This window comes from Herpailurus yagouaroundi, unplaced genomic scaffold, assembly GCF_014898765.1.
Source record: "Herpailurus yagouaroundi ecotype Mexico unplaced genomic scaffold, PumYag 440, whole genome shotgun sequence".
In the NCBI taxonomy this organism is placed as follows: Eukaryota; Metazoa; Chordata; class Mammalia; order Carnivora; family Felidae; genus Herpailurus; species Herpailurus yagouaroundi.
Genome location: NW_024412657.1, coordinates 638043 through 659996, shown reverse-complemented (window position 1 = coordinate 659996; position 21954 = coordinate 638043). Strand labels below are relative to the sequence as shown.

The 21954-nt window shown below is 60.2% G+C and overlaps 1 protein-coding gene across 8 annotated transcripts in view; it reads left to right on the top strand.

Moving 5' to 3' along the window:
* The window catches only part of SEC16A (SEC16 homolog A, endoplasmic reticulum export factor), a 33335-nt gene extending 11699 nt beyond the window's left edge, over positions 1 to 21636 (top strand). For 5 of the 8 annotated variants that reach the window (XM_040464344.1, XM_040464343.1, XM_040464348.1 and 2 more), the window contains exons 4-30: positions 891 to 988; positions 2374 to 2500; positions 3022 to 3193; positions 3284 to 3449; positions 4324 to 4466; positions 5029 to 5090; positions 5199 to 5337; positions 5744 to 5989; positions 7055 to 7152; positions 7555 to 7636; positions 7848 to 7965; positions 8144 to 8255; positions 8420 to 8525; positions 9179 to 9319; positions 10291 to 10404; positions 10648 to 10825; positions 11315 to 11560; positions 11982 to 12064; positions 12971 to 13117; positions 14863 to 14943; positions 15142 to 15198; positions 15337 to 15448; positions 15841 to 15978; positions 16226 to 16320; positions 17177 to 17251; positions 18205 to 18264; positions 19134 to 20194. In XM_040464344.1, coding sequence (XP_040320278.1) covers positions 891 to 988; positions 2374 to 2500; positions 3022 to 3193; positions 3284 to 3449; positions 4324 to 4466; positions 5029 to 5090; positions 5199 to 5337; positions 5744 to 5989; positions 7055 to 7152; positions 7555 to 7636; positions 7848 to 7965; positions 8144 to 8255; positions 8420 to 8525; positions 9179 to 9319; positions 10291 to 10404; positions 10648 to 10825; positions 11315 to 11560; positions 11982 to 12064; positions 12971 to 13117; positions 14863 to 14943; positions 15142 to 15198; positions 15337 to 15448; positions 15841 to 15978; positions 16226 to 16320; positions 17177 to 17251; positions 18205 to 18264; positions 19134 to 19382 — 3445 coding nt within the window. In that variant the 3' untranslated portion in view covers positions 19383 to 20194. The other 3 variants (XM_040464350.1, XM_040464349.1, XM_040464351.1) reach the window with 2 other exon arrangements.
* Positions 21637 to 21954: the final 318 nt, after the last annotated feature.

Genomic DNA, 21954 nt, shown 5'->3' with positions numbered 1-21954 from the left:
CCACCGCTGGCGTGTGCAGCGGCCCCCCGCTCTGCAGATGGGTGGGGTCTAGAGGGCTGTCCTCCAGGGCCCTCGGAAGGGGCCTCGTTCCCACAGCTGAGCCGTGAGAGCGGGTTCCGGACTGGAGGACCGAGTGCGGCTCACTGGCAGTCTCTGTCCCAGGAGCTGTGCCGGCCAAGCCCCCCGGCTCAGCTGAGTGAGACGTTCCTGAAGGGGCATGGGAAGAGTCACATTTCAAAAATCAAATATCGTCTAAGGCTCGTTAGTAAGAGACGAAACCGCTAATGGGCCATTCTAAGAACCTTACTGCCCAGAAGGTCTGACGCGTGACCTCGCCAAGTTCTGCTTATCTGGCCACAAGAGACTCGTGGCGGGGTCTGTGAGGCCAGCCTCCATCAGACACAATTCAGGCATCTTGCGGTCAGGTTTAAGAGCAGACTCGAGGGGCTGAGGCAGCCGCAGCCCTGCGCCTGGGCGCGGACCCTCACCCGTCCCGAGCACACGGCACGCGGTCTGCGCCGAGGGTACCGAAGTCGGCGTTAGGTTGGTTTTGACAGCTCAGTGCTCTCTGCTTCCGCTCGGGGTTGATGACTGGAAACTTGAGAGCCTGTTTGAGTGTCGCCGTGTGGGATGTGGCACTGAGCAGGCAGAAGGCGGTCAGTTCTCTTACGTTTGTGGCACTTAAGTAGTTACTTGGGGAGGTGAATTGTGGCTGCGTGCCAGGGAATCTTACCCCATCGTCGTTACTGATTTTCTCATTACGATTTTTTCGCAACGTGTCTTGCCGCACGCCTGACGCTCTGGGGGTAACGTGTGCTGACTGACGTCTTGTCGTATCCTGAGTGGGAAGTGGGAAAATTGTTTTGTAACGACATCGTGTGTGTTTTCAGGCAAGGCTATCCTGAAGGTTACTACAACTCCAAAAGCGGATGGAGCAGCCACAGTGATTACTATGCAGGTTACTACTCCAGCCAGTATGACTACGGAGGTAGGTTCACAAGCGCAGATGGCCGGCCGCTGGCGGGACCACGTCCAGACCGCTAGTGCGGCCGGTGCGAGGCAGTGTCCTCTGGCCATTTCTTACGAGGCCCTCCATTCCATTGCTCTCTTTAGGTTTCTAATCCAAGAGCCAAAGTGGTGGAAGATAAGCCGCACTTGGGAATAATTATGCTGCTGTATTTGTTTAGAAATTACATCTTAATTATAGCAGTTACAGCAGTAACGTATCTTTATCACGTTAGTAGTTTCCTATGATTTTCTAGCAAAGCATGATTGTGAGTAGTTCCAGGATGGCCTTGGTCCTGCGTATTTATTTAAGTTGATGAAAAGAAACAAATGGGAAACCAGCTTCTGGGGTCACACTGGCCCCGTGTGGCATACTGGTGGCCTCGTGTGGCCGCCCTCCCGCCACGGTGCAGGCATCAGATGTCCTCACTGCATACGCCCAGAGCTGCCTTCCCATCTTGACACTGCCATTGGGCGGGGTGCTCATCTCAGCGACACGTCCCCCTGGCGGTCCTGCTGGTCACTGCTGCCTGGCTGTGACCTGTGCTTAGCTGCAGGGGAGGGTCCCGGGCCCACTGTCCCTTGGTTGTCCCGCTTCCCCCAGGCCTCTTTCCCATTTACGTTTGTGTCATTTTACATATAAATTTTGCTCGTAGCTGCCAAAAATGGTACATCTAGGTTATAATGTTAATGTATTTTTTAAAAAGTGTTTATTTATTTTGAGAGAGAGGAAGAGAGAGCACGAGTGGGCAGGGGCAGAGAGAGGGAGAGGGAAAGAGAGAGAGAGAGAGAGAGAGAGAGAGAGAGAGAGAGAGAGAGAGAATCCCAAGCAGGCTCCACATTGTCAGTGCAGGGCCCCATGTGGAGCTCGATCTCATGAACCAAGAGATCATGACTTGAGCTGAAATCAAGAGTTGGATGCTCAACCGACTGAGCCACCCAGGTGCTTTAAGTAATCTTTTAGTTTTGGATTATTTCTTAAAACTTTAATCTTTTAGTTTTGGATTATTTCTTAAAACTTTCTAAACTACGTCAGAAGCCACATAAGGAAAATGTATGGTCGCAGAATTAAGTACCAAAAGATAGTAACTACGAACAAGGTTTTTTTAGGTTTTTATTTTTTTAAATCACCCGTGTCGAGAGAAACCCGGTGAGTGTTACGTGTTGTCGGTACAGGCAAGACGCGCCCGGGTCCTCGGCCTAACAGCTAACACTCTCCTAGGTCATGCTGATTTGGGGGAGGAAAGTTCGGTTCCTCTGAGATCCTCGAGGCGTCCTTCAGTCTGGGGTGGTGTGGTTTCTCTAGCCAGGGCGGGAGGCGTGTCTTGCTTTGCCTGTTGTAATAAACTGTTAATGCCCCGCTCACAGATGCGGGCCGCTGGGACCGATACCACTATGGCTCCAGATTCAGGGACCCCCGCGCCTGTGACCGGAGGTATTGGTATGATGCGGAATACGATCCGTACCGGAAAGAAAACTACACTTACGGGGACAGGTTGGTACGACGCGCGTCGGTAAAGAGGGTTGCTCGACTCTGCCCTCACGTCTGTTGTATTCGTCGGAAAGCTACGCTTGTGCTTGGGACCCTGAGCAGCAGCTGACGTTGGGGTCCCTGTCTGAAGGACAAAGATGAACAGGCCCTCCTGGCAGTTCCCGCTTGCGTTGTTGGGTGGGGGGGGGGGGCGTTGAGAACTGGCCTGGGGGCGGCGCCGGGAGTCGGCCCCTCCTCTTCCTGGTCCGGGAGAGGCATGGCCGCACGCAGGTGCGCTTGTGGCCTGTTTCTCCAAATCTGAAGGCGAAGGTGGGGTCTGAATTTGGGCTTGGGATGTGGCCACTCCGCCCAAGGGTAGGCTCCCACTGGTCGTCTGAGGGTCAAGACTCCGGATGGTGAGCCGGCACCCAGCAACAGGGTGGCGACGACACGGCGGGACCTCGCTGCCGTGTAGCAGAGGGCCGTTGTCCTGGAGCCCCCTCCCCACACTTCCCTCTCCTCGCCTCTGCTCCCGCTCTCTCCAGGCCCGAGAGGTACGATGACCCCTGGAGGTACGACCCTCGCTTCACTGGCAGCTTTGACGACGACCCTGAGCCCCACAGGGACCCTTACGGGGAGGAGGCGGACAGACGCAGCGTGCACAGCGAGCGCTCCGCACAGAGTCTGCGCAGCAGCCTCAGCTCCCGCTCGCGCCAGGTGGGCCCCCCCCCTTCCCGTATTCGACCACGTGTCTGAGTCTCCCGAGCTCCCAGGAGCTGATTGGTCCCGTCTGCTCTGTTTCCTCAGAGTCAGGTTTACAGAAATCACGGCATGACTGCTGCTTCCTACGAGGCCCCGCCTCCCCCAGACTCCTTGCCCGGAGATTATGCCTACGGCAACAATTTTGGCAGCGTCCAGGGCTTCCCGGAGTACGGTTACCCTGCCGAAGCCGGCTGGCCCGCGACGGAGCAAGGTATGTGTGTGGTCAGGGCCGAGGCGCTCCTGGCCGTGGAGGGACGTCCGGTCACTCTGCCGGGGCGGCCTCACGAGCCCGGGGCGACAGAGGGAGTGAATTTCAGCTCTGATGGGAACTGGCGGTGCCTGGCCTGGTTGGCTCTGCAGGGTAAGGACTGCCGTGAGTCACAGAGCTTGTCACGGGGGCTGGTGCCATCCCTCGGACTCAGACCTGAGAGCAGCCCAGTCTGTCCGTGGTGCCCACGCCGGTGTGGCTCTGAGTACAGGCTCCCCGCCAGGTTCTCAGGCGCGGCCGCCCTGTGCTCCCCGGTGCTGGCTGCTTGGGTGTGGGAAACTCCTAACTCCCCTTGAAAACCTGCGTGGACTTGTCACCTGTGCCACAGTCTCGACTCCTCCCTGAGACACTGGATCAAATGCTCTCCCCTGGAGAAGTGCAGACGTGGGCGTCGGACCCTACAGGGCGATGCTCCAGTGAAGATCTCTGTCCTCAGTCCCCTTGTCGACCCCTGCGCCACTCACCGTCAGGGTTAGGGTTAGGTGTGGAGGCTCTGGGGGCGTCCGAGCAGCTGGAAGCCCGACGCTCCTCGCGAGTGACACTCGCTCCACGCACGCGGCTGTTTCAAAGGAGTTCTCTTTTCAGAAGAGAGTAGCCGTCGTGTCTAATGACTGAAACGCTTTTCTGACACACACCTAAGTTCTCCTTTCTGGGAGGACGTCTAACCAAAATACCTTTAGGTTGGAAGCCAGGTTGCCACGACGAGTCTGACCTGTGACTCCAGCCACGTGGGTGTCGTGAAATTCTGGGCTGTTGGTCTAGTTCAGAAGCACCACAGGGTGACAAGCTGTTTCTTTTTCACTTTATTTAAACGTAGCTCCGTCAAGACCAACCTCTCCTGAGAAATTCTCAGTGCCTCATGTCTGTGCCAGGTTTGGTCCTGGGGGTCAGCTCATTAAAGTGATTCCAAATCTGCCTTCAGAAGGACAGCCCGCGCTGGTCGAGATCCACAGCATGGAGGTAATTCCGTGAGTAGAAATTGCACCTCGCAGGACTGCCCTTGAAGAAGTGACCTTGCAAAGCGTTTCTCTGCACACGTCTTCGATCCGCAGATGTTTCTGTTGCGTTGGGTCATGTCAGTTTCCTCTCAGAGATCAGCATTTCGAGCGTCTGCGTTGGGGGTCACGTCAGACTTGGTTTTAAGGCATATTCACTTTCTGTCTTCACTGGCATTTCTGGTTCAGCAGGGAGGCCTCTTACTGGTGAATGTGGGTTACGGGGAGAGGCGCTGGGGTGCAGGAGGCTGGTGGGAGGGCGCCCTCTTCTGCGGCCCTGGCAGGCCTCTTCTGTGCACGTTAGGGCCCCACTTCAGAGTTTGAGGGGAGGCGCGGTTCCCACTCCTTCAAGTAGAGCTTGAAAGTCACTGTTGTAAACCAAATGTGCCCGCGCCCTGTGACGGAGGGGCAGCCACCCCCCAGGTGGCGTCGATCGCTTGGTGCTCCTGTGCAGCCGGCAGACGCTGCCCCTGAGCTGCTGTCTCTCTCCACCCCCGCCCCGCCCCGCCCCGCCCCGGTTCCACCAGACCTTGCTGCAGCACACGCCGGACCAGGAGGAGATGCGCTCGTTCCCGGGACCGCTCGGCAAGTACGTCCCCGTCGGAGCACCCCGCGATGTCTGTCCGGAGGCGGCTGCTGTGCTCAGCCTCGCGGATGCAAGGTGTTGCTGTTCATCGAGTGTGTGTTCTTTTTTCAGAGGTGACACCCATAAAGTGGATGTTATTAATTTTGCACAGAACAAAGCTACGAAATGTTTGCAGAATGAAAATTTAATTGACAAGGAGTCTGCCAGTCTCCTTTGGAATTTCATTGTTCTCTTGTGCAGGCAGAACGGGGTAAGTTTCTCGTTGGCCCCTGCCTCGGTCCCCCTGCACCCCGAGGAGTTGGGCGGGATTTCTTTTCGGGCTGTGCTCGGCGAAGCAGGGTCACCGTCCAGGGGCTCACGCAGGAAGAGCTTCCTAGCAGTGATTTGGGGAAGTGGAATTCAGGGCCGTGTGGTTTGGGGCAAAGGGAGGTGTGGGTCCACCTTTTTGTCGGCCTATCAGGCAGTCTGTGGTCTGCCCATCCTGCTCCTGGCCCTGTCACGGGCGGTGCTCTGTGCCCCTGGGAGTAGAGCGTGCACGCCTGAGGAGTCCTGCTCGGGGCCTCGCCTGATGACGAGCGGGAGTGTCCTGTCACCCCGGCAGTGAATTCTGTTTGTGGTAAACCCTTCTGTTCTTCGTGCCCCCGTGGCCCTCACAGACCGTGGTGGGAACAGACATCGCGGAACTTCTGTTACGAGACCACCGAACGGCATGGCTTCCTGGGAAGTCACCCAACGAGGCCAACCTGATTGATTTTACTAACGAGGCAGTGGGACAAGTGGAGGAGGAGGAGTCCGGGGAGGCCCAGCTCTCGTTCCTCACCGACAGCCATGCGGCCACCACCAGCACTCTCGAGAAGGAAACAGAGAGGTTCCGAGAGCTGCTGCTCTACGGACGCAAGAAGGTGAGCGGGAGCGGGGAGGGGGAGGGTGTCCCGGGGCACAGGGCGCAGCCGAGGGGTGCGGTCCCGCTCTTGGGCGCCAGAGACGCCGTCCCGTGTGGTGTTGGTACGTCCTCTCGCGTCAGTGGGGATTTTCTTCCGAGGGTTGTGGGGTCGGAGACCTGCGAGTGCGCTTTTCAGTCATTGGGCAAATAGATGAATTTCCCATGCTCAGGCTGCACCCCTGTCGTGTGCGGGTCTCGGGGCCAAGCCGAGCACGAGACAGAAATTACACCATCCTCCCCGGTGAGGTGGGAGCCGGGGGCCGGTGGGGAGCCGATCACAATATGCAGAGCCGTTGGAGGCTCGCCGGGACCAGGCAGACTGCGGGGAGGGCCCTAGGGGGCCCGTGGGGGCCGCGTGGGCGCCCTGGTGGCGGGGGTCTCCCAGGCCGGCAGTTCGGGGCACTCCGACGTCGTGATCCGCTCCAAAAGCTCGTGTGTGATAACTAAACGGTCTTCACGTGGACATCTTCCGACCGGTTGAAATTTTAAAGTCTGTCCGGTTTGCCTCCCGTTTACCTGTACCGCAACGTGTTTGTCGCCCGAAGGTGTCCTCTGAGTCGTGCCCCGGGTGACTTTGGGTAAGGGAAAGTCTGCCTTAGGAAAGGCTCTGTGCGTGTCGAGATGACGTTCGTGGAGGCCTCGTGCCGCATTCTGGAACGGGGATGCGATCCCTGTGGTGTGTCCCATGGGGGAAGCGATGGTTTGGGGGTGGCGGTACCCCGTCTCGGTTGCCCTGGTTGCTGATCTGCGTGTGTGTTCTTCATGCTGCTAGTAGATGACAAAGCGAGATGTGTATTCGCCAGCCTGCTACCACAGGGACTTTGCAGCTGGGGCACATGTGAAAAGTGGACTTCGTTTCTGAACCGGAGCTGTGTCGGCAGACCTTTGAGTCGCGCGTTCCTTGGTGTGCCCTCTGCTCTGCCCGCCCCCAGCGGTGCCTGACGACACGCGGGCCGCCGTGCCCGCTTGCTTGTGTCGGGGAGATCGTTCTGATAACTCAGGTAACCCCGAAAACACTTTGCAGGATGCTTTGGAATCCGCGATGAAAAATGCCTTGTGGGGACATGCTCTGTTGCTGGCAAGCAAGATGGACAGCCGGACACACGCCCGGGTCATGACCAGGTAGAGCATCTTGCCCTGTAGGCTGTCTCTGGGCGCTTCCAACTGGCCTGGTCGTGTTGCCCGGCCAGCTCTTGGAAGCACAGTGGCCTGTAGATTTCGTCCCAGAAAGCAGGTGCCGCTGGCCCGGGCTTGCTTGGCCTTCGTCCGTGGGTTGTACCGCGAAGGGGGTTTTAGAAGTTTTTATTGGCCGTGTAGTTCTTGTACTTTATGTGAAACCACCACGAGATCCCGGGGCCTTGTGTTTGTTTTCAGCTCCTTAATCGAAATACTGGGACCTGTGCACTTCGCCCGGGTTAAGTGCCAGACGGCCATTAGATGGCCAAGATGAGAGCAGACTTGTTTTTGTCTTTTTGTCCTCGACACAGGGCCAACTCGGGTCTTCGTCTCTTTGTATTTGCCCAGGTTCGCCAACAGTCTTCCAATCAACGACCCTCTGCAGACAGTGTACCAGCTGATGTCGGGCCGGATGCCCGCTGCGTCCACGGTCAGTGTTCAGGGGCTCGCGGGCATCTCTGCGGTCCGGCTGTCTGTCCGGGCTCGCTCGTCTGACAGATTGCGTCACGGGCCGCGAGGCCTGCGACCCCCTGTTGGTCTCGCTCCCTCGCTGTGCTCTTTGAGCTCACCCGTGAGAAATGAAAATGACGCTGTCTTCTGAGGAGGAGGGTTTACCTGGGTTTGCGTTTTTCTGACCTCAGTGTTGCGGAGACGAGAAGTGGGGAGATTGGAGGCCGCATCTTGCTATGATTTTGTCCAACCTGAGCAGCAGCGTGGATGTGGAGTCCAGGGCGATGACCACCATGGGCGACACGCTAGGTAGGTCAGGTGCGGGCGCGGGCCCGGAGGTGGGAGAGCGCAGGACGCTCGTGTGTGGAAGCCGCTGCCGGGGTACTGAGGGCCGTTCGCGTTGTCTCTGTGGTGTTTTCCATCCACGCGTTTTGATTCCTGGGAGAACTCGGCGTCACTGGCTGCGGCCTGCTTTGTGTCTCCTCAGCTTCGAAAGGTCTCTTGGATGCTGCGCACTTCTGCTACCTCATGGCCCAGGTCGGGTTAGGGGTCTATACGAAGAAAACCGCAAAACTGGTTTTAATTGGATCGAATCACAGGTGAGGAACATAGCGGTCTCTGTTTTCCCGCAGAGGGAAAGCACCCTCCTTCAGCCCACCCAGAGACGGCGGGCGGCCCGGCAGCGGCTGCCGGCTTTGTCCTGTGGTGTGACGGGCTTCTGGGTGACCTGCTCAAAGACTAAGGTTCCCTGTCTCCTCGACAGTTTGCCGTTTTTCCAGTTTGCAACCAATGAAGCCATTCAGAGGACGGAGGCCTATGAGTATGCCCAGTCCCTCGGGGCACAGACCTGCTCCTTCCCCAACTTCCAGGTCAGCGGGGGTGGGCGGGCGGTCCGTGCTGACAACTCTCCGACCATCGCGGGTTCGAGTCCTTGCGCAGAAAGCGATAAAGTGTTTTTGGAGATCTCGAGACGCTCGGGCGTCCATAATGCTTGAGAAGAAAGCCCTGTTGAGTTGAGGATTTTGTTTGCCTTTAAGATGTTTGTTGAGCGTTTGGTCCCCAGTACTTTGTCTGTCGGCAGCTCTTAGCGTCGTGGGGAGAGTATTATCTGACCGGGGACCGTGTGGGCATAAATGTCTGTGGGGCAGAGCGAGTGGGGACGGCTGTCCCGACCAGCCTCGTAAGCGTGTTGAAGAGAAAGGGTTGCCAAGAAGCTGAGTTGTCGACTTTCACCTGAGATACCTTGGGGGGCACCTGGCTGGCTTCTCGATATCGGGGTCGGGAGCTGGAGCCCCACGTTGGATGTGAGGGTAACTTAAAAAGTGAAATCTTTAAAAAATAAATAAGCGAAAGGTGAGATCCCTCCGGGAGCAGGGTTGGTGCTGCTGGGCAGCCGCCGGGGGCGTGTGTGGGGTGCGCGAGGCGAAGCGTGAGAGTAGCTCCAGCCTGGGGGTGGGGGGGTCTGGTGGGGGCGGGGGCGGGGGCGGTGCCTCAGACCGCTGTGCTCGTTCACCTGCTCCAGGTGTTCAAGTTCATCTACTCCTGCCGCCTGGCGGAGATGGGGCTGGCCACGCAAGCCTTCCACTACTGCGAAGTGATCGCCAAGACCGTCCTGACGCAGCCCCACGCGCACTCTCCGGTGCTCATCAGCCAGCTGGCTCAGGTGACGTCCCCTGAGCGTCCTCCCCGCGACACCGGGCTGACGGGACTCGGGAACCGAGCTGGGACCGTCGGGACTTCCTTCTTGAACGGCTTTAGCGGTTTTCGTGTTCTTGGACGGGCATCCGGTGTTTTTGCGTTAGCGTAAGAACTCGTCAGCTCTCTCACCCCAGTGCAGAAACGGGACGGTAGCTTCTAAGGAAGTTTCCCCGGGAGACTCACCGTGGGGCCCTTGAATCTAGCGGTTCACAGCGTGAGCTACCAGAGTCCAGCAGCCTGGCTTTGGGGCCTGGCTGCTCCAGGGCCGGCCCCAGTTTCTTGCTCTGTAAAACAGGGACCGCGTGACCGGCCTCCGGGAGCAGGCGAGGCTCAAAGGAGACGGGGTTGCGCGTGGGGACGCGCAGCACAAGCTGCCCGCTGCGCCAGCGTTCCCCTCTCCCCGGGAGTTTCGTTCAGGAGAATGCACTCGCGTGATAACTTGGGAAAGTGTTTCATTACGAGAAGTTTTAGACGTTTACGAAAACAGAATAACGAATCCTTCTTCCGCCAGCTTCAGCAGTGAACCCACGGCCACCTTGTTTCATCTGTCCCCGCCTCCCTCACCGTCCCTCTCCCCCTACACACCGTCAGGGTGTGTGCATTTCTGGGTCCATTCAGTGTTTTGATCGGCGAAGCCAAGTCCGTGGGATCCGATGGGAGGGGCAGCAGACTCGCTCCGGGGGGCGTGCGGACTGCTGGCCCCCACGCACACAGGCTGACGGGTCTGCTGGGGCGCATTCGAGGCTCCCGGGCCCCCTTGTTGATGTCTCGGTCTCGCCAGCCGCTCCGGGGCAGGTCACGGCGCGCCTCAGAAAACCTTCCCGGTGATTCAGCCGCCCGGTTGGGTGACGAAGATGCTTTTGTCTCTGGGTCACCCGTGTGGGCCTGTCCTCCCCGGTGGTAACGGGCTCTTCCCCCCACCCCGTGTGCGTCTAGATCGCCTCACAGTTGCGGCTCTTCGACCCTCAGCTGAGAGAGAAGCCGGAGGAGGAGTCCTTCATGGAGCCCGCCTGGTTGGTCCAGCTGCAGCGCGTCGAGAAGCAGGTCAAGGTGTGAGGTTTGCTTTCGGTCTCGGGAGATGCGATGTCAGAGACGGGCTGACAGGCGCGGTCCGTGTCCCCGTTTTCACATCGAGTGCGGGTGTTCGGTGTAAACGGTAGGATTTCAGAGGCGCGTGGATTCCCGGGACGGGGCCGGGAGGCGCTCCTGAAGCACAGACGCGGGGAGCGGGTCCCCCGGGGTTGGTGCCGCAGCGCGGGGCTGTGGGAAATGCCTGCGGTGTCTCTCCTGTAGGAGGGCGCCGCGCCGTGGAGCCTGGACGGGGCCCTCTCCCAGCGCTGCCCCAGCACGCCCGGCCCTGAGGCCGGGCAGCACGACGGCCCGGGACCCGCCCAGCCGGGCAATCCGCTGCTGGCACTGCCTGTGCCCAGCGCTGAGCGCTTCGGTCAGGGCGTGCGGCTGCTGCCTTCAGGTGAGCCCCGTGCCGCACGCGGAACATTCTCGCCCTGCCCCTCTGGGAGAGCGGAGGGGACGTGTCTCAGCTTCGCGTCAGCCTTCTCCTCTCCCTCCGCGAGGCTGTCCGTTCTCTCGGCTGTAAACATCGGCTGAGTGGGCGGGCGCCCCTTTGTCCCCCGGCGGCCGAGGCCAGGAGGACTCCGTGAACGCAGCCGCTCTCTGGGTTGTGTTGGGTCTCGCTGTGGCTTAGAGCCCTTGCCCGTCGTCTTTAACGACGTTCTCCCTTTGGTCCTCAAAGGGTCCCCGCGTGCTGTTCTTCCCCCGACCGCAGAGGCCCTCGCATCCCCCGCCCTTTCTGTTTGGGCGCCGGGTTCTCTTAGCACATAACGAAAGAAACGTGGCCACGCAGAATGCCGCGTGCTAACCTGTGCGGCGACCGCCCGTTCGCTTCTGCAAGTGACTGGAGTTAGCGCCAGTGACCTCAGGCCGCTGTTCGCTCTTGCAGCTCCGCCGACGCTCCCCGACAGCCAGCCGGCCCTCCCCGCCAGGGTGCCGCTGTTCCCCGTGCCACCACCCCCCGGCCCTGCGGAGCTGGGGCCTGGCTGCGGACCCCCCGGGTCTGCGCTTGGCTTTCCAGAGCCCTCTGGGCCTGAGGCTGCAGCTCTGTACCCGGGACCTGGCCTGCCAGCGGGCGCACCGTCTCTGCAGGAAAGCGAGCACCTGCCCCAGGAGGCCGGAAGCCAGGACCCAGGTGGGTCTCTGCCGCGACGCCATCCCCAGAGGCCTAGACTGGGTTTGGTGTTCAAGGAGGTGATTGGCAGAAGGGCCTTAAGTCATTTGCGCTTGAAACGAGTTGTATCGCTTACTGTCTGCTAAGGGTTCTGGAAGTTCTAGGCGGAACGGCTGATCGAGATCCACGCTAGTCTCCCTTGTGATTTGGCTGTTGGTTAGGACGCAGAGTGTAAGCGGGTGTCCCGGTGTGGCGAGCCGGCCTTGAGGTGCGCCCGGGCTGGGACCTGCTCTGCGCTCCGATGTGGTTGTCGTGCTGTGTACTCGGGCACAGTACGGTGTAGACCCGTCTTTGAAGATGAAGCCATTTCGAGACCATTTCCGGTCTCGGGCTCTGAGGCGCGTCGCGAAGCTGCCACCGTGGCTCTCTCTTCCGTTGACAGGGGTGATGCCACAGGAGGCGCTTGGGAGAAACTCGCTTCCGGAACGGAGAGAAGATGGTTTTGGCGGAAAATTTGCTCATCTGGTACTCTCCCACTTTTTGTTTTTAAGCTATTCATTTTCCATAAGCTGCGTTGATTAGGAGCCCAGACTTGTCGCTCTTTAGCCTTAAGTAGAAAGATAGTAGTGAAACTTAGGAAATTATCCTTTAAATTGCTTCTCCGTGGGAAAGCTGCTCTGAAATAACTTGGATCCTCACCATACGGAGTTGGGGAAAAGCGCTACGGAGGAAAACGCTCGTTTACCAGTGTGGTGTGGGGATCGTTACTTCATGGAGAGAAAGTGCTCGCTTGTAATGAAACTGCATTGCTAACTTTGAGTTTTCTAAATTGGAGAGCCCTACCCACTCTCTGCACCTCACTTTCTGCAGTAGAATCCCTAAAAATCTCACTGGTTTCTTGAAATCAAGATATCGTTTTATCAGACGCGTCTGGTGTAAACACCACCTGTTTGCTCTCGTCTCAGCGCGGGGGTTGAGGGGGGGAACAGACGCTTTTCCACACGCTGTTCTACAGCCTTCTGTACAGAGAGCAGGCCTCTGTGGGCATGCGGTCATCGTCTAAACTTTTGTTACACGTTCCTCCACAAGAATACTCTGTTTTCGTGTAAAATGACAGTCACTAATTTTGAAAATGGGGTCTTCGCTCAGCGAGAAGTATTTTCTAAACAAATAAGCCTATCTTTTACAACGCCCCCTGCTCCGCTGTGCCCAGTCCCTTCCCTCTTCCTTGCAGCCCGGCAGTGCCCCCTGAGCTCCCGAACCCCCTTCCTGCTCCTGCAGTGCGCCTCGACAGACTGGCTGGCTAACTGCAGGCTGGGGGGTGGGGGGCAGCTGTGTCCCCCGCCCCCCCCCACTCTGCCCTCCTCACGAGTCATAAGGCCTCTGCTGTGGTGCCCCGGGTGAACCTCCTCCCCTGTTGCCTCGGAACAGGGCCCCTCCAGGACGTCCCAGGACTCCGAGGTCCCTCCGGCGTGGGAGCGTGCTGGCCCCAGAGCCCTGCAGCCGCCTCTCGCGTCCACGCCCGAAGGGAAGAGGCCTGCACAGGCGGCCGGGAAAGAGGTCAAGGAGCCTAAGAAGGTAGCACACGGCGCACCTCCGGCGGGGCGGGGGCTCCCACAGGCCCTTCCTCACGCCTCGGCGCTGGGCGCCGGGCCCCAGGCCACCGTTCTTTCGTCACTTGGGCCACACGGTTTGGGAAGTGTCCTAGGGGCGTGTGAAACGTGAAGCTTTGTGAACGTTCGTGCATCTGGGTCCCCAAACGGGCACGGCCCGAGTGGGGTTGGAGCAGCGCAGCCCTCCCAGAGGCCCCCTGTGTTCACGGCCTGTCACAGCCCAGCCCCCGAGGGTGGCCTCTTCTGACTTCTGTCACCATTGGCTGGTGCCTCCTGTTCTGGGACTTCTTATGAAGGAGACTGATGTTTAAACACCCTTGTATGGGAACATCGAGGGAGGGTCCGCAGATGCTACAATTGTATTTATCTTTCGTCCTGGGTAATGGACACAGACAGGCTGGTTATGGAAAAGCCACACGAGCGGTTCTGGTCTGTCTGCTGTTGGCGAAAGTGCTCGTTTCTCTTGGGGGTCCAGCCTGGGAAGGGGCCGCCGGGCAGCTTGGACCGGTGACCGACCCCGCAGCACAGCCGGGGAGGTGGCGCTCCTTCCGCGCGCTGGGCCGTCCCGCCCACCGAAGCCTCTGCCGGGCTCCGTGCTGCCCCCTGGTGCTTTCAGTTCGCGTCCCTGGGGGGCAAGGGTGCTGAGCACCTTCTTCACACGCCCGTTCCCACCTCCGTCGTCGGCTTCGTGGTGCTGGCCTGTGTCTTCTGCTTTTAATCGGGTCCTTTTCCACTGTGGCCACCAGTCCCCTGTTAGATACACGTGCCCCACATCCTCTTCTACACTGTGGGCCGGCTCCTTTCGCTTCGTGTTAGTTAGCTTATGAGGAACGTGTTCTTTTCTCTTTTTTAAAGTAATCACACCCACCGTGGGGCTCGAACTCACAGCTCTGAGACCAAGAGAGTGAGAGTCATGCGCTCCACCAACTGACCCAGCCAGGTGCCCTTCCCCGCCTTTTTTTAAGTAGATTATCGGTTCTTAACATGGTTCAGTTTATCGGTTTTTTTAAATGGCTGGTATCTTACTGAAACGCAAGTGTGATCCCAGAGTGTGCCGGAACCGTGAGCTGGAACGTGATGCTTCAGCGAGGTGGGAGCGTGCAGACCCGTGTCGCCCAGAGCGACGGGTTTGAGAGCACACACAGCCACTGCGGCTCCTTCCCTGTTTGCTTGCTCTAGAAGAAGCCAAGTACGGTACGCGAGGAGTGAAGTCAGCATTCCTGACACCTAAATTCTCTCAGGGCGGGACACGGGGGACTGTTTTGAGGGGGTCCCACAAGGACTTTCCCAGCCTTCTTGCCACTGCTGAGTCAGGGAGGGAGGATGCCGGAGGCTGCCATCCGTTGGCATTAGACAGGAAAAGTTCCAAAAGGCACATTGTTCAGGTTTTTAAATTGTGGTAAGATACACGCAGTGTAAAAGTGACCATTTTAACCCTGTTTTGAGGGCATAGTTTGGGGGCGTCAGGCTCATTCACGCTGTTGTGCCGCCGTTCCCCCCCCCCCGCATCCGTCCCCAGAACGTGTCCGTCTTTCCAGACTGCACTCTGTCCCATTGCACACGGACCCCACCCCTTCCCCCGCCCTTGTCCGCGGATCCGACTCTGCTCGGACCTCCTGTGAGCGGACCCTTCAGGACGGGCCTTCCGTGTGGGGCTCCCCTCACCCAGCACCGCGTCCTCCAGGGTGTTGTGGTTGTTTCTGTATTTAGAGCAGCGAGTCCTGGTTGTTTCGTTGGCTGCCCGGGAAGAAAAGGACAGAGGCTTATCTGCCCGACGACAAGAACAAGTCGGTGAGTGCTGCAGGACGTGGGGCCGGCGGGGCCTGTGACTTCACGTGACGTGGCCGGCAGTGGCTCGCACAGCGCTACCCCGGCTACGGGCACAGCTGGGTGGGCGTCTCCTGGGTGTGCAGCGTCACACGGGGCCGCGCTCCGGGTCTGTTCCGCTGAGAGTCCGGACTTCTCTCTTTATTTTCATGATGGTGGCAGATCGTCTGGGATGAAAAGAAGAACCGATGGGTAGATGTAAACGAGCCAGAGGAGGAGGTGAGTTGGAATTCCTCGCGTCTGCTTGGCGGGAGGAGTGCTCCCTGCCACCTGGCCGTGGGCGCCTGCGAGGCCTCCGTCCGCGCCCGGTGGCCGCGGGTCCACGGGCAGGTCTCTGAAGCGTCTTTCCCTCCGCAGAAGAAGGCTCCGCCCCCACCACCGACCTCCCTCCCCAAGGCTGCACAGGCTGGGCCCCCTGGTCCCGGGGGACCCCCGAGAGCCTCCGTGAACATGTTTTCCAGGAAAGCAGGTAACGGTCGAGGCAGAAATTAGACTCGGAGAACTCGTCTGTGGTGCGGGCTCAGGAGAGTTGAGGGGAGGTGGCGGAGCGCACAGGAGGGACGGCAGCGTCACGGGGTGACCCCGCAGAGAGAGACGCCCGTCTCGGGAGCACGAGGGCCCCGCTCAGAGGCGGCGCGGCGCTGGCGGCTTCGGGGTGTGTGCGAGACGGGGGGCATCACCCCGGGGGAAGCCAGCCCTGCGCCACGTGGGGAGCCGCGTCCGGGGGGGGGGGGGGGGCGCGGGGGGGGGGGCCCGCGCCCCGCGCCCCGGGGGGGGCGGGGGGGGGGGGGGGGGGGGGGGGCCCGGGGGAGCGGGGCCCTGCGGCGCGCTGACCTGGATTTGCCGCTCGCCCTGACGCAGCCGGAGCCCGAGCGCGCTACGTGGACGTCTTAAACCCGGGGGGCCCCCAGCGGAGTGAACCGGCTCTCGCCCCGGCGGAGTTTTTTGCTCCTCTGGCCCCGATGCCGATTCCCACCCACTTGTTCGGACCAAGCGCAGGTAGGGGGGATGGGGCCTCCTGACCTGTGACCTCCTTTCTGAGAGCCCCTGGCCCTCACCTCCCTTTAAGAAAAATGACCCGGCTGACGTGCGGGGAGCCTGCGGTCCATCCGTGTTTGTTCACGGATCCCGTTCCGGGTCCCCCACAAGTGCGCTGTGGGAAACCTTTCCCCTGGAGACTGTTCTAAATGAAACCCCGGCGACGTTGTGGACGGACTGACAGCCTCCCGCACTGTCCCCTTCACAGATGCGGAGGAAGCCCCACCCGCAGAGGGGGCCGGCAGGGAAGGGCGTGCGCCTGCGGGGGGGGCCGTCGATCCAGAGCCTGCCTCAGAGCCCCAGGTGAGCCCCCCGCGTGAGCCCCCAGGCGAGTGGGGCCGCGGGGACGGGCGGCGGGGGCGGGGAGGACTTGGCCCGTGCCGCTGCCTCGGAAGGTCGGCCTGCTGTTTGCATCATTCCCATCATGCACCCAGAGAAGACAGTTTCCACGGAAGTCTCTCCCCTAAGCGCCTCTAGAGATGGAGATCGTAACCGTGTGGTGCACGTGGTATGGTGGCCTTGGCTTCCTGAACCCACAGTCAGAAAGAGACTTTTTTTCTAATTTTTACAACTTGCATGTGAAATAGGATGGTGGGAGGTGGACAGAGTGGGTTTCAACCCTGGTTCCCTGTTAATTAGCAACTTAACATTTATTTTTAAAAGAGAAATTGAAAAAACAGGTTTTTTTTCTAATGTTTGTTCAGTTTTGAGAGACAGAGTGTGAGCAAGGGAGGGATAGAGAGAGGGAGACACAGAATCCAAAGAGGCTCCAGGCTCTGAGCTGTCAGCACGGAGCCCGATGCGGGTCTGGAACCCACAAACCGCAAGATCGTGACCTAAGCTGAAGTCGGACGCTTCACCGACTGAGCCACCCGGGCGCCCCAGCTACTTAACGTTTAAAGGATCACGTGACATCTCAAAGCCTCTGTTTCCTGTTCTGTGAAACGGAATAACGAGGGCGCTTGCACACGAGGCCATCAAGGGGCCCACGGCCCGAGTTCCCCAGAGATAGGCTGTCGTGGGACCCGCAGCCGTTCGGAGGGGCGCTTACTCGGAGTGGAGCTGCGTGGGCCGGGGCCAGAGGGGGGTGTCGCGTCGGTCTGCCCCACGTGAGGGCTTCGCGGGAGTGATGGCCACTGCGTTTCTTCTTTCCTGACAGGTGTTAGGTTTGCCAGCGTCGCTCCCTGGCCCTGAGCTCCTGCCCGCCCACGAGGACGGTTCCAAGGGAGGAGAGGTAAGCCGTTGGCACAGGACATATCTGCCCAGACGCTGGGCTGGGGACATCGCCCATTTGTACCGTCCAAGTGGCTGCTTCTTTAAATGAGAATGTTGACGAGTAGGAAGAGGCAATTTAGCAGCTCTCTGGAACTTTAAAAGTGTTGTGGTCCCACAGCACAAGCAGCGACCCTTATGTCTGCATGTTGTGTGGGAGCCGCGTGCAGAGCAGGGTGTGAGCTCACACGCCCCGGGCTCCCCTCACTCGGCACAGCAGCGCCGCGCTCACGCTTCTCTGGCAGCATGAGGGCAGGCCCCCTCGCCCCCCAACTGATGCTTTTCCTTCAAAACATGCTTTTAATGTTTCTTATTTATTTTTGAGGGAGAGAGAGTGTGCAGACGGGGGGCAGAGAGGGAAACCATCCGAAGCGGGCTCCAGACTCCGAGCCGTCGGCACAGAGCCCGACGCGGGGCTCGAACCCGCGAGCTGTGAGATCACGACCCGAGCCGAAGTCGGACGCTCAGCCGGCCGAGCCGCCCAGGTGCCCCCGTCTTAATAAAAGCTGTCCGTCAGGGGCGCCTGGATGGCTCAGTCGGTTAAACGGCCGACTCTTGATCTCGGTTCAGGTCACGATCTCGTGGTTCGGGAGTCCCAGCCCCGTGTCGGGCCCTGCGCTGACAGAGCCTGCTTGAGATTCTCTCTCCATCTGCCTCCGCCCCTCCCTGTGCGCGCGCGCTCTCTCTCTCTCTCTCTCTCAAAACCAGCAAAGAAACGTAAACGTTTTTTTAATTAAAAAAAACCCAACTGTCCCTCACAGCAGGAGTTTTAAACTAACTCTGGTGTTTTGCCCACTTGGCCCGTGTTGATTCTCACTGCATCACAAGGCTCTGTGGGGTGGAACTGGCCGCGTGGAGCAGACGCATGTCGATTTCTCATCTGTCTGTGTTGTGTGTGTTCTTGCTGTTTCGCAGCTTTCACGCTGTAGTTCACTGAGTTCATTATCGCGTGAAGTAAGCCAGCATTTTTATCAGGTACCTGTGGCTGGCAGTTCTCACTGAACACGAGTTGAACCGGGTCGCCTCTGTGGTTCCCTTAAGAGCGCCGTGCCGGCCTGCGTCGTGCCCCCGTCACTAACGCAGCCCGCCGCCTCCCCGCCCGCCGCGCGCCACAGGATGCAGTGTTCCTTCCTTCCGGTGTCCTCGGGGGCGGTCTCGGGCCATCCGCTTACACTGGCGACCGAGCCGACCCCAAAACGTTCCTAGGGGACGGATGACTTTTGTGATTTCGTTCTTTCCGGATCGGTTTTTCCAAACGGCCGGCCGCAGGTGTAGCCTCCCCGCGTGTGAGGGCGTCTCAGAAGCCCGCCTGGGTCCGGAGAATTTCTGGTTTCTGATCGAGCGCGGGACGTTTCTGGGCGGCCGGGCAGAGTGAGGCAGCGAGGCTGTCCTCGGCCGGGCGGGCTGGGACACGGGAATACTTAATCTCGTGTGTGGGTCGCACGACGGAGCTCTCCCGTTGCCTCGACGAAGGCTTCGTGTGACTTTATTCGCTTATTAAAACACTGGATTCTGTAGCTGGACACTGGAGGTCTGAGGTGGTCAGAAACCTCTACTAACTGCTTCAAGGTGCCACTCCCGGGGGCCCCCCGGGGCCGGGCACTCCCCGCTGCCGCGTGTTCTGCCTCGGAAGCATCTCGCGCTGCATGCCGCTCTAATTTTTACGTGTGTTCTGTGAACCACTCGGTAACGCGATCCGGTGTCACGACAAGTGTCTCCGACTTGCTTCTGTGGCTTCCTTAGAAGCACTGTGAGTGGTCACCCGGCAGTGGCGTCTGTCCACAAGGGAGCGCACACCGCTGTGTGACGTGGCCGCGTTGAGATGAACTCTCTGTGCTTCTCAGGCTCCCGGTGACCACCCCGCAGCAGGGGGCGCCTCCGGGGCAGCCGTGCCCTTCTACAGCCCTGCTCACTTTGCACAGGTAAGTGCCCCGCTGTCTCCTGGGGCACAGGGATCCCCAGGCCGGCGCCCCGCTGTGTCCGCCCACCCTTCTCTCGTCCCTGCCGCTGCTCCTGGCCTGAACGCCCCCACCGCGCTGGGGCCCGCGGTCTCCCGCCGGGTCTCCCGCCGCCACACCTCACCGTGGGTCTGACTCCCTCCGCCAGGCCGGCCTTGGCCACCCTTCACCTGGCAGCCCACGGCCCGCGGCTGGGGAATGCTCTTGAATGTTTCTTTCTATTTCTGTCTCTCTGCCTTCTCGCTCCTCCTTTTCCAGTCTCTTGCCCGTAGGGTGCAGACCGGCTGCCAGCTCGGGGGGAGCTGAGCAGGGAGGGGCCGGGGCCGTGTCTCGACATTCAGAGTATAAAGCCTCCCACGACCCTGGTCGCCCTCACCGCCTGGGGTGGCCGGGCCTGCTCACTGTCAGCCGGGCGCTCGGCCAGCCTGCCGCTCTCTGCCTCGACGTGCCCGCAGACGAGGCCGCCTCTCGGCCTCCTGCCCTGACCTCCAGGACTCCCGTGTCCCAGGTTACCCCCTGGCCGTGCGTCTGCTTTTCCGTTTCAAGATCCGGTGGCGGTTTCCTCTCGTTACCTCCGTCTCGTAGCGTGCACTTTTACAAGAGTTTTTCGATGGCTCGCTTCAGCGCGAGTAAATGCCTGCGCTCCGTCCGCTGTCTGTCCCTGGGCGCTCCCCGCAACGCTGCAGTCGCGGGCTGGGCCGCCACCCTCCCCGGGTGCTCTGCCGTGGGGGCCAGCCTCCCTTCTCACCACCCGACGGGAGTGCGGACCCCTTCAAAGCGGACGTCTAGGCCTAGTCCCCACTTGGCCGGTCGTCGGGGCTTCCGGAGAACACGCAGCCTGCCTGTTCTGTCGGTGGAGATGGTTCCGCAGACCCGTCTCCCCGGCGCTGCCGGGGCGCCCCCGGCCTCGGAGGCTGGCGGGTGGAAGTCCGCACTCTTCCTTGTCTTTCCAGGCCTCTGCCGCCTCGGGGGGCTCCAGGATGGGGAGGATCGGCCAGAGGAAGTACCCGGCGTTGAGCTAGAAGGGTCCCCGTCCTGCAGTGGCATCTGGAACCCTCAAATTCTGCTCCACCGCGAACTCGGACGGATCGATGGCCCGCACCTCCCTTCTGTTCCCGCCCGGATGGGGACGCCAGTGACTCCGCGCGGTCGTGCTCGGACTCCTTCACGGCCCGTCTCCGCGGCGTTGCCGGGGCTGGGTCCGCGGCCCCTCTGCCGTGCTGGGGGAAGCGAGGGGAGCTTTGGCTCCGTCTCTAGCCGACGGTGACCCGAGGGTAAAACGCTCTTAGTCGTTCGGGAGCGGTGCGCCGAGGGAGGCCGGAGCCATCTTTGCTGCGCGAAAAAACTCAGCCCTTCGGTAACTGGGGTGTCTCGGAAAACCTAACCGTGCTTTACTGCTGCGTCGGGCCCCCCTGGGCCCGGGAGGGCGCCCCGGGGCCTGGCACCGCATCACGGGCTTCAAGGAAACGTGGACTCAGCTGAGTTTTCCAGGGAGGCCCTGGTCGCCCAAGCGCATTTGAGTCTGGCGGCAAAGATGTTCCCAGCTTCGCTTCCTTCTCTGTGCGGGAGGGAGGCTCTGCTCTCCACTCCCCGGGCCGGGCCGTGTTCCACGTGGGACCCGCCCTCCTAACCCACCAGTGCTAAAAACTGGCTGTGACGAATTCCATTCGGGTTTTCTTAGTATGTGAGTAGCCTGGTTAGACTCGTCCCCAGAGAAACTTCTGGACTGCCACGCCCTTTGTAAAATAGTCGATGTACTTCCTCATGTCTGGTCCTCAGGGCGCAGAGTTGACACGCGCCCTGACTCTGAGGCTGCTGCCTCTGCTTTTCCCACACGGGGATCTTCAGTGGGTGGGGGGGCTGAACCCACAGAGGGAGGCCCCGCCCCCTGGACTCAAAGCTTTAAGGCTTCATCGACTGTTCTTAGAATTATCCACGTTCTCGTTAAGTCTGAAGAGACCGCAGAAAAACATTAAATATTTATAAGAATCATTAGGAAATTTCTGTAGGTTCTGCTGGGGACATAGTTGGGTGTTGTGAATCTAAATGCAGAAAGGGCGTAAATGAGTTAGCGCGGGCCTCGGTTTCCCTCGCGGCTCACTGGGTCATGGAGGAAGGGCGCGGAGTGTTTCCCCGTGCGTCACCCAGGGCGCGCCCGGATGCGTTGGTTCTGGTCACTTGGAGAGAGGTGGGGCGTGGCACCCGGGGCAGTGGGGGCCCTGGGACCCGAGACCTCCCTGGCGCCCTCGGTCTGGCCTGCCCACCCGACCGTTCCCTGCGCGGGCTGCCGGCGACTTTTGATTCAAGAAGCTCCCTCCCAGGCCAGGCGGGAGCTGCTATTTTTACTAAATGCAAATTGGTAAATAAAGTATTTTGCGCTCGCAAAACAATGTCACTTGTTTCCTTTTGTTGGTCGGTTACCGTCAGGGGAACCAGGCCCCTAGGTGGCGGGGTATGGGTGGGGGGCGGAGAGCTCCTCGGTGTTGGGTGGGGGGTGGGACTGCCGGGAAGCCCCTCCCCCCGGAGCAGCAAGTGAGGCGCGACCCTTGGGCGGGGCGGGGCCGATGCGGCCCCAGGGGCTGGGGAGCCGCGCGGGTGGAGGGGCCACCGGACTCGGGCGCGCGCGCGCGCGCTGGGTCCTCCGGCCGCCAGGGGCCGCTGCGGGGACTGCTACCGGGACTGCGCCCGGGACGCCAGTGTGCCCGCT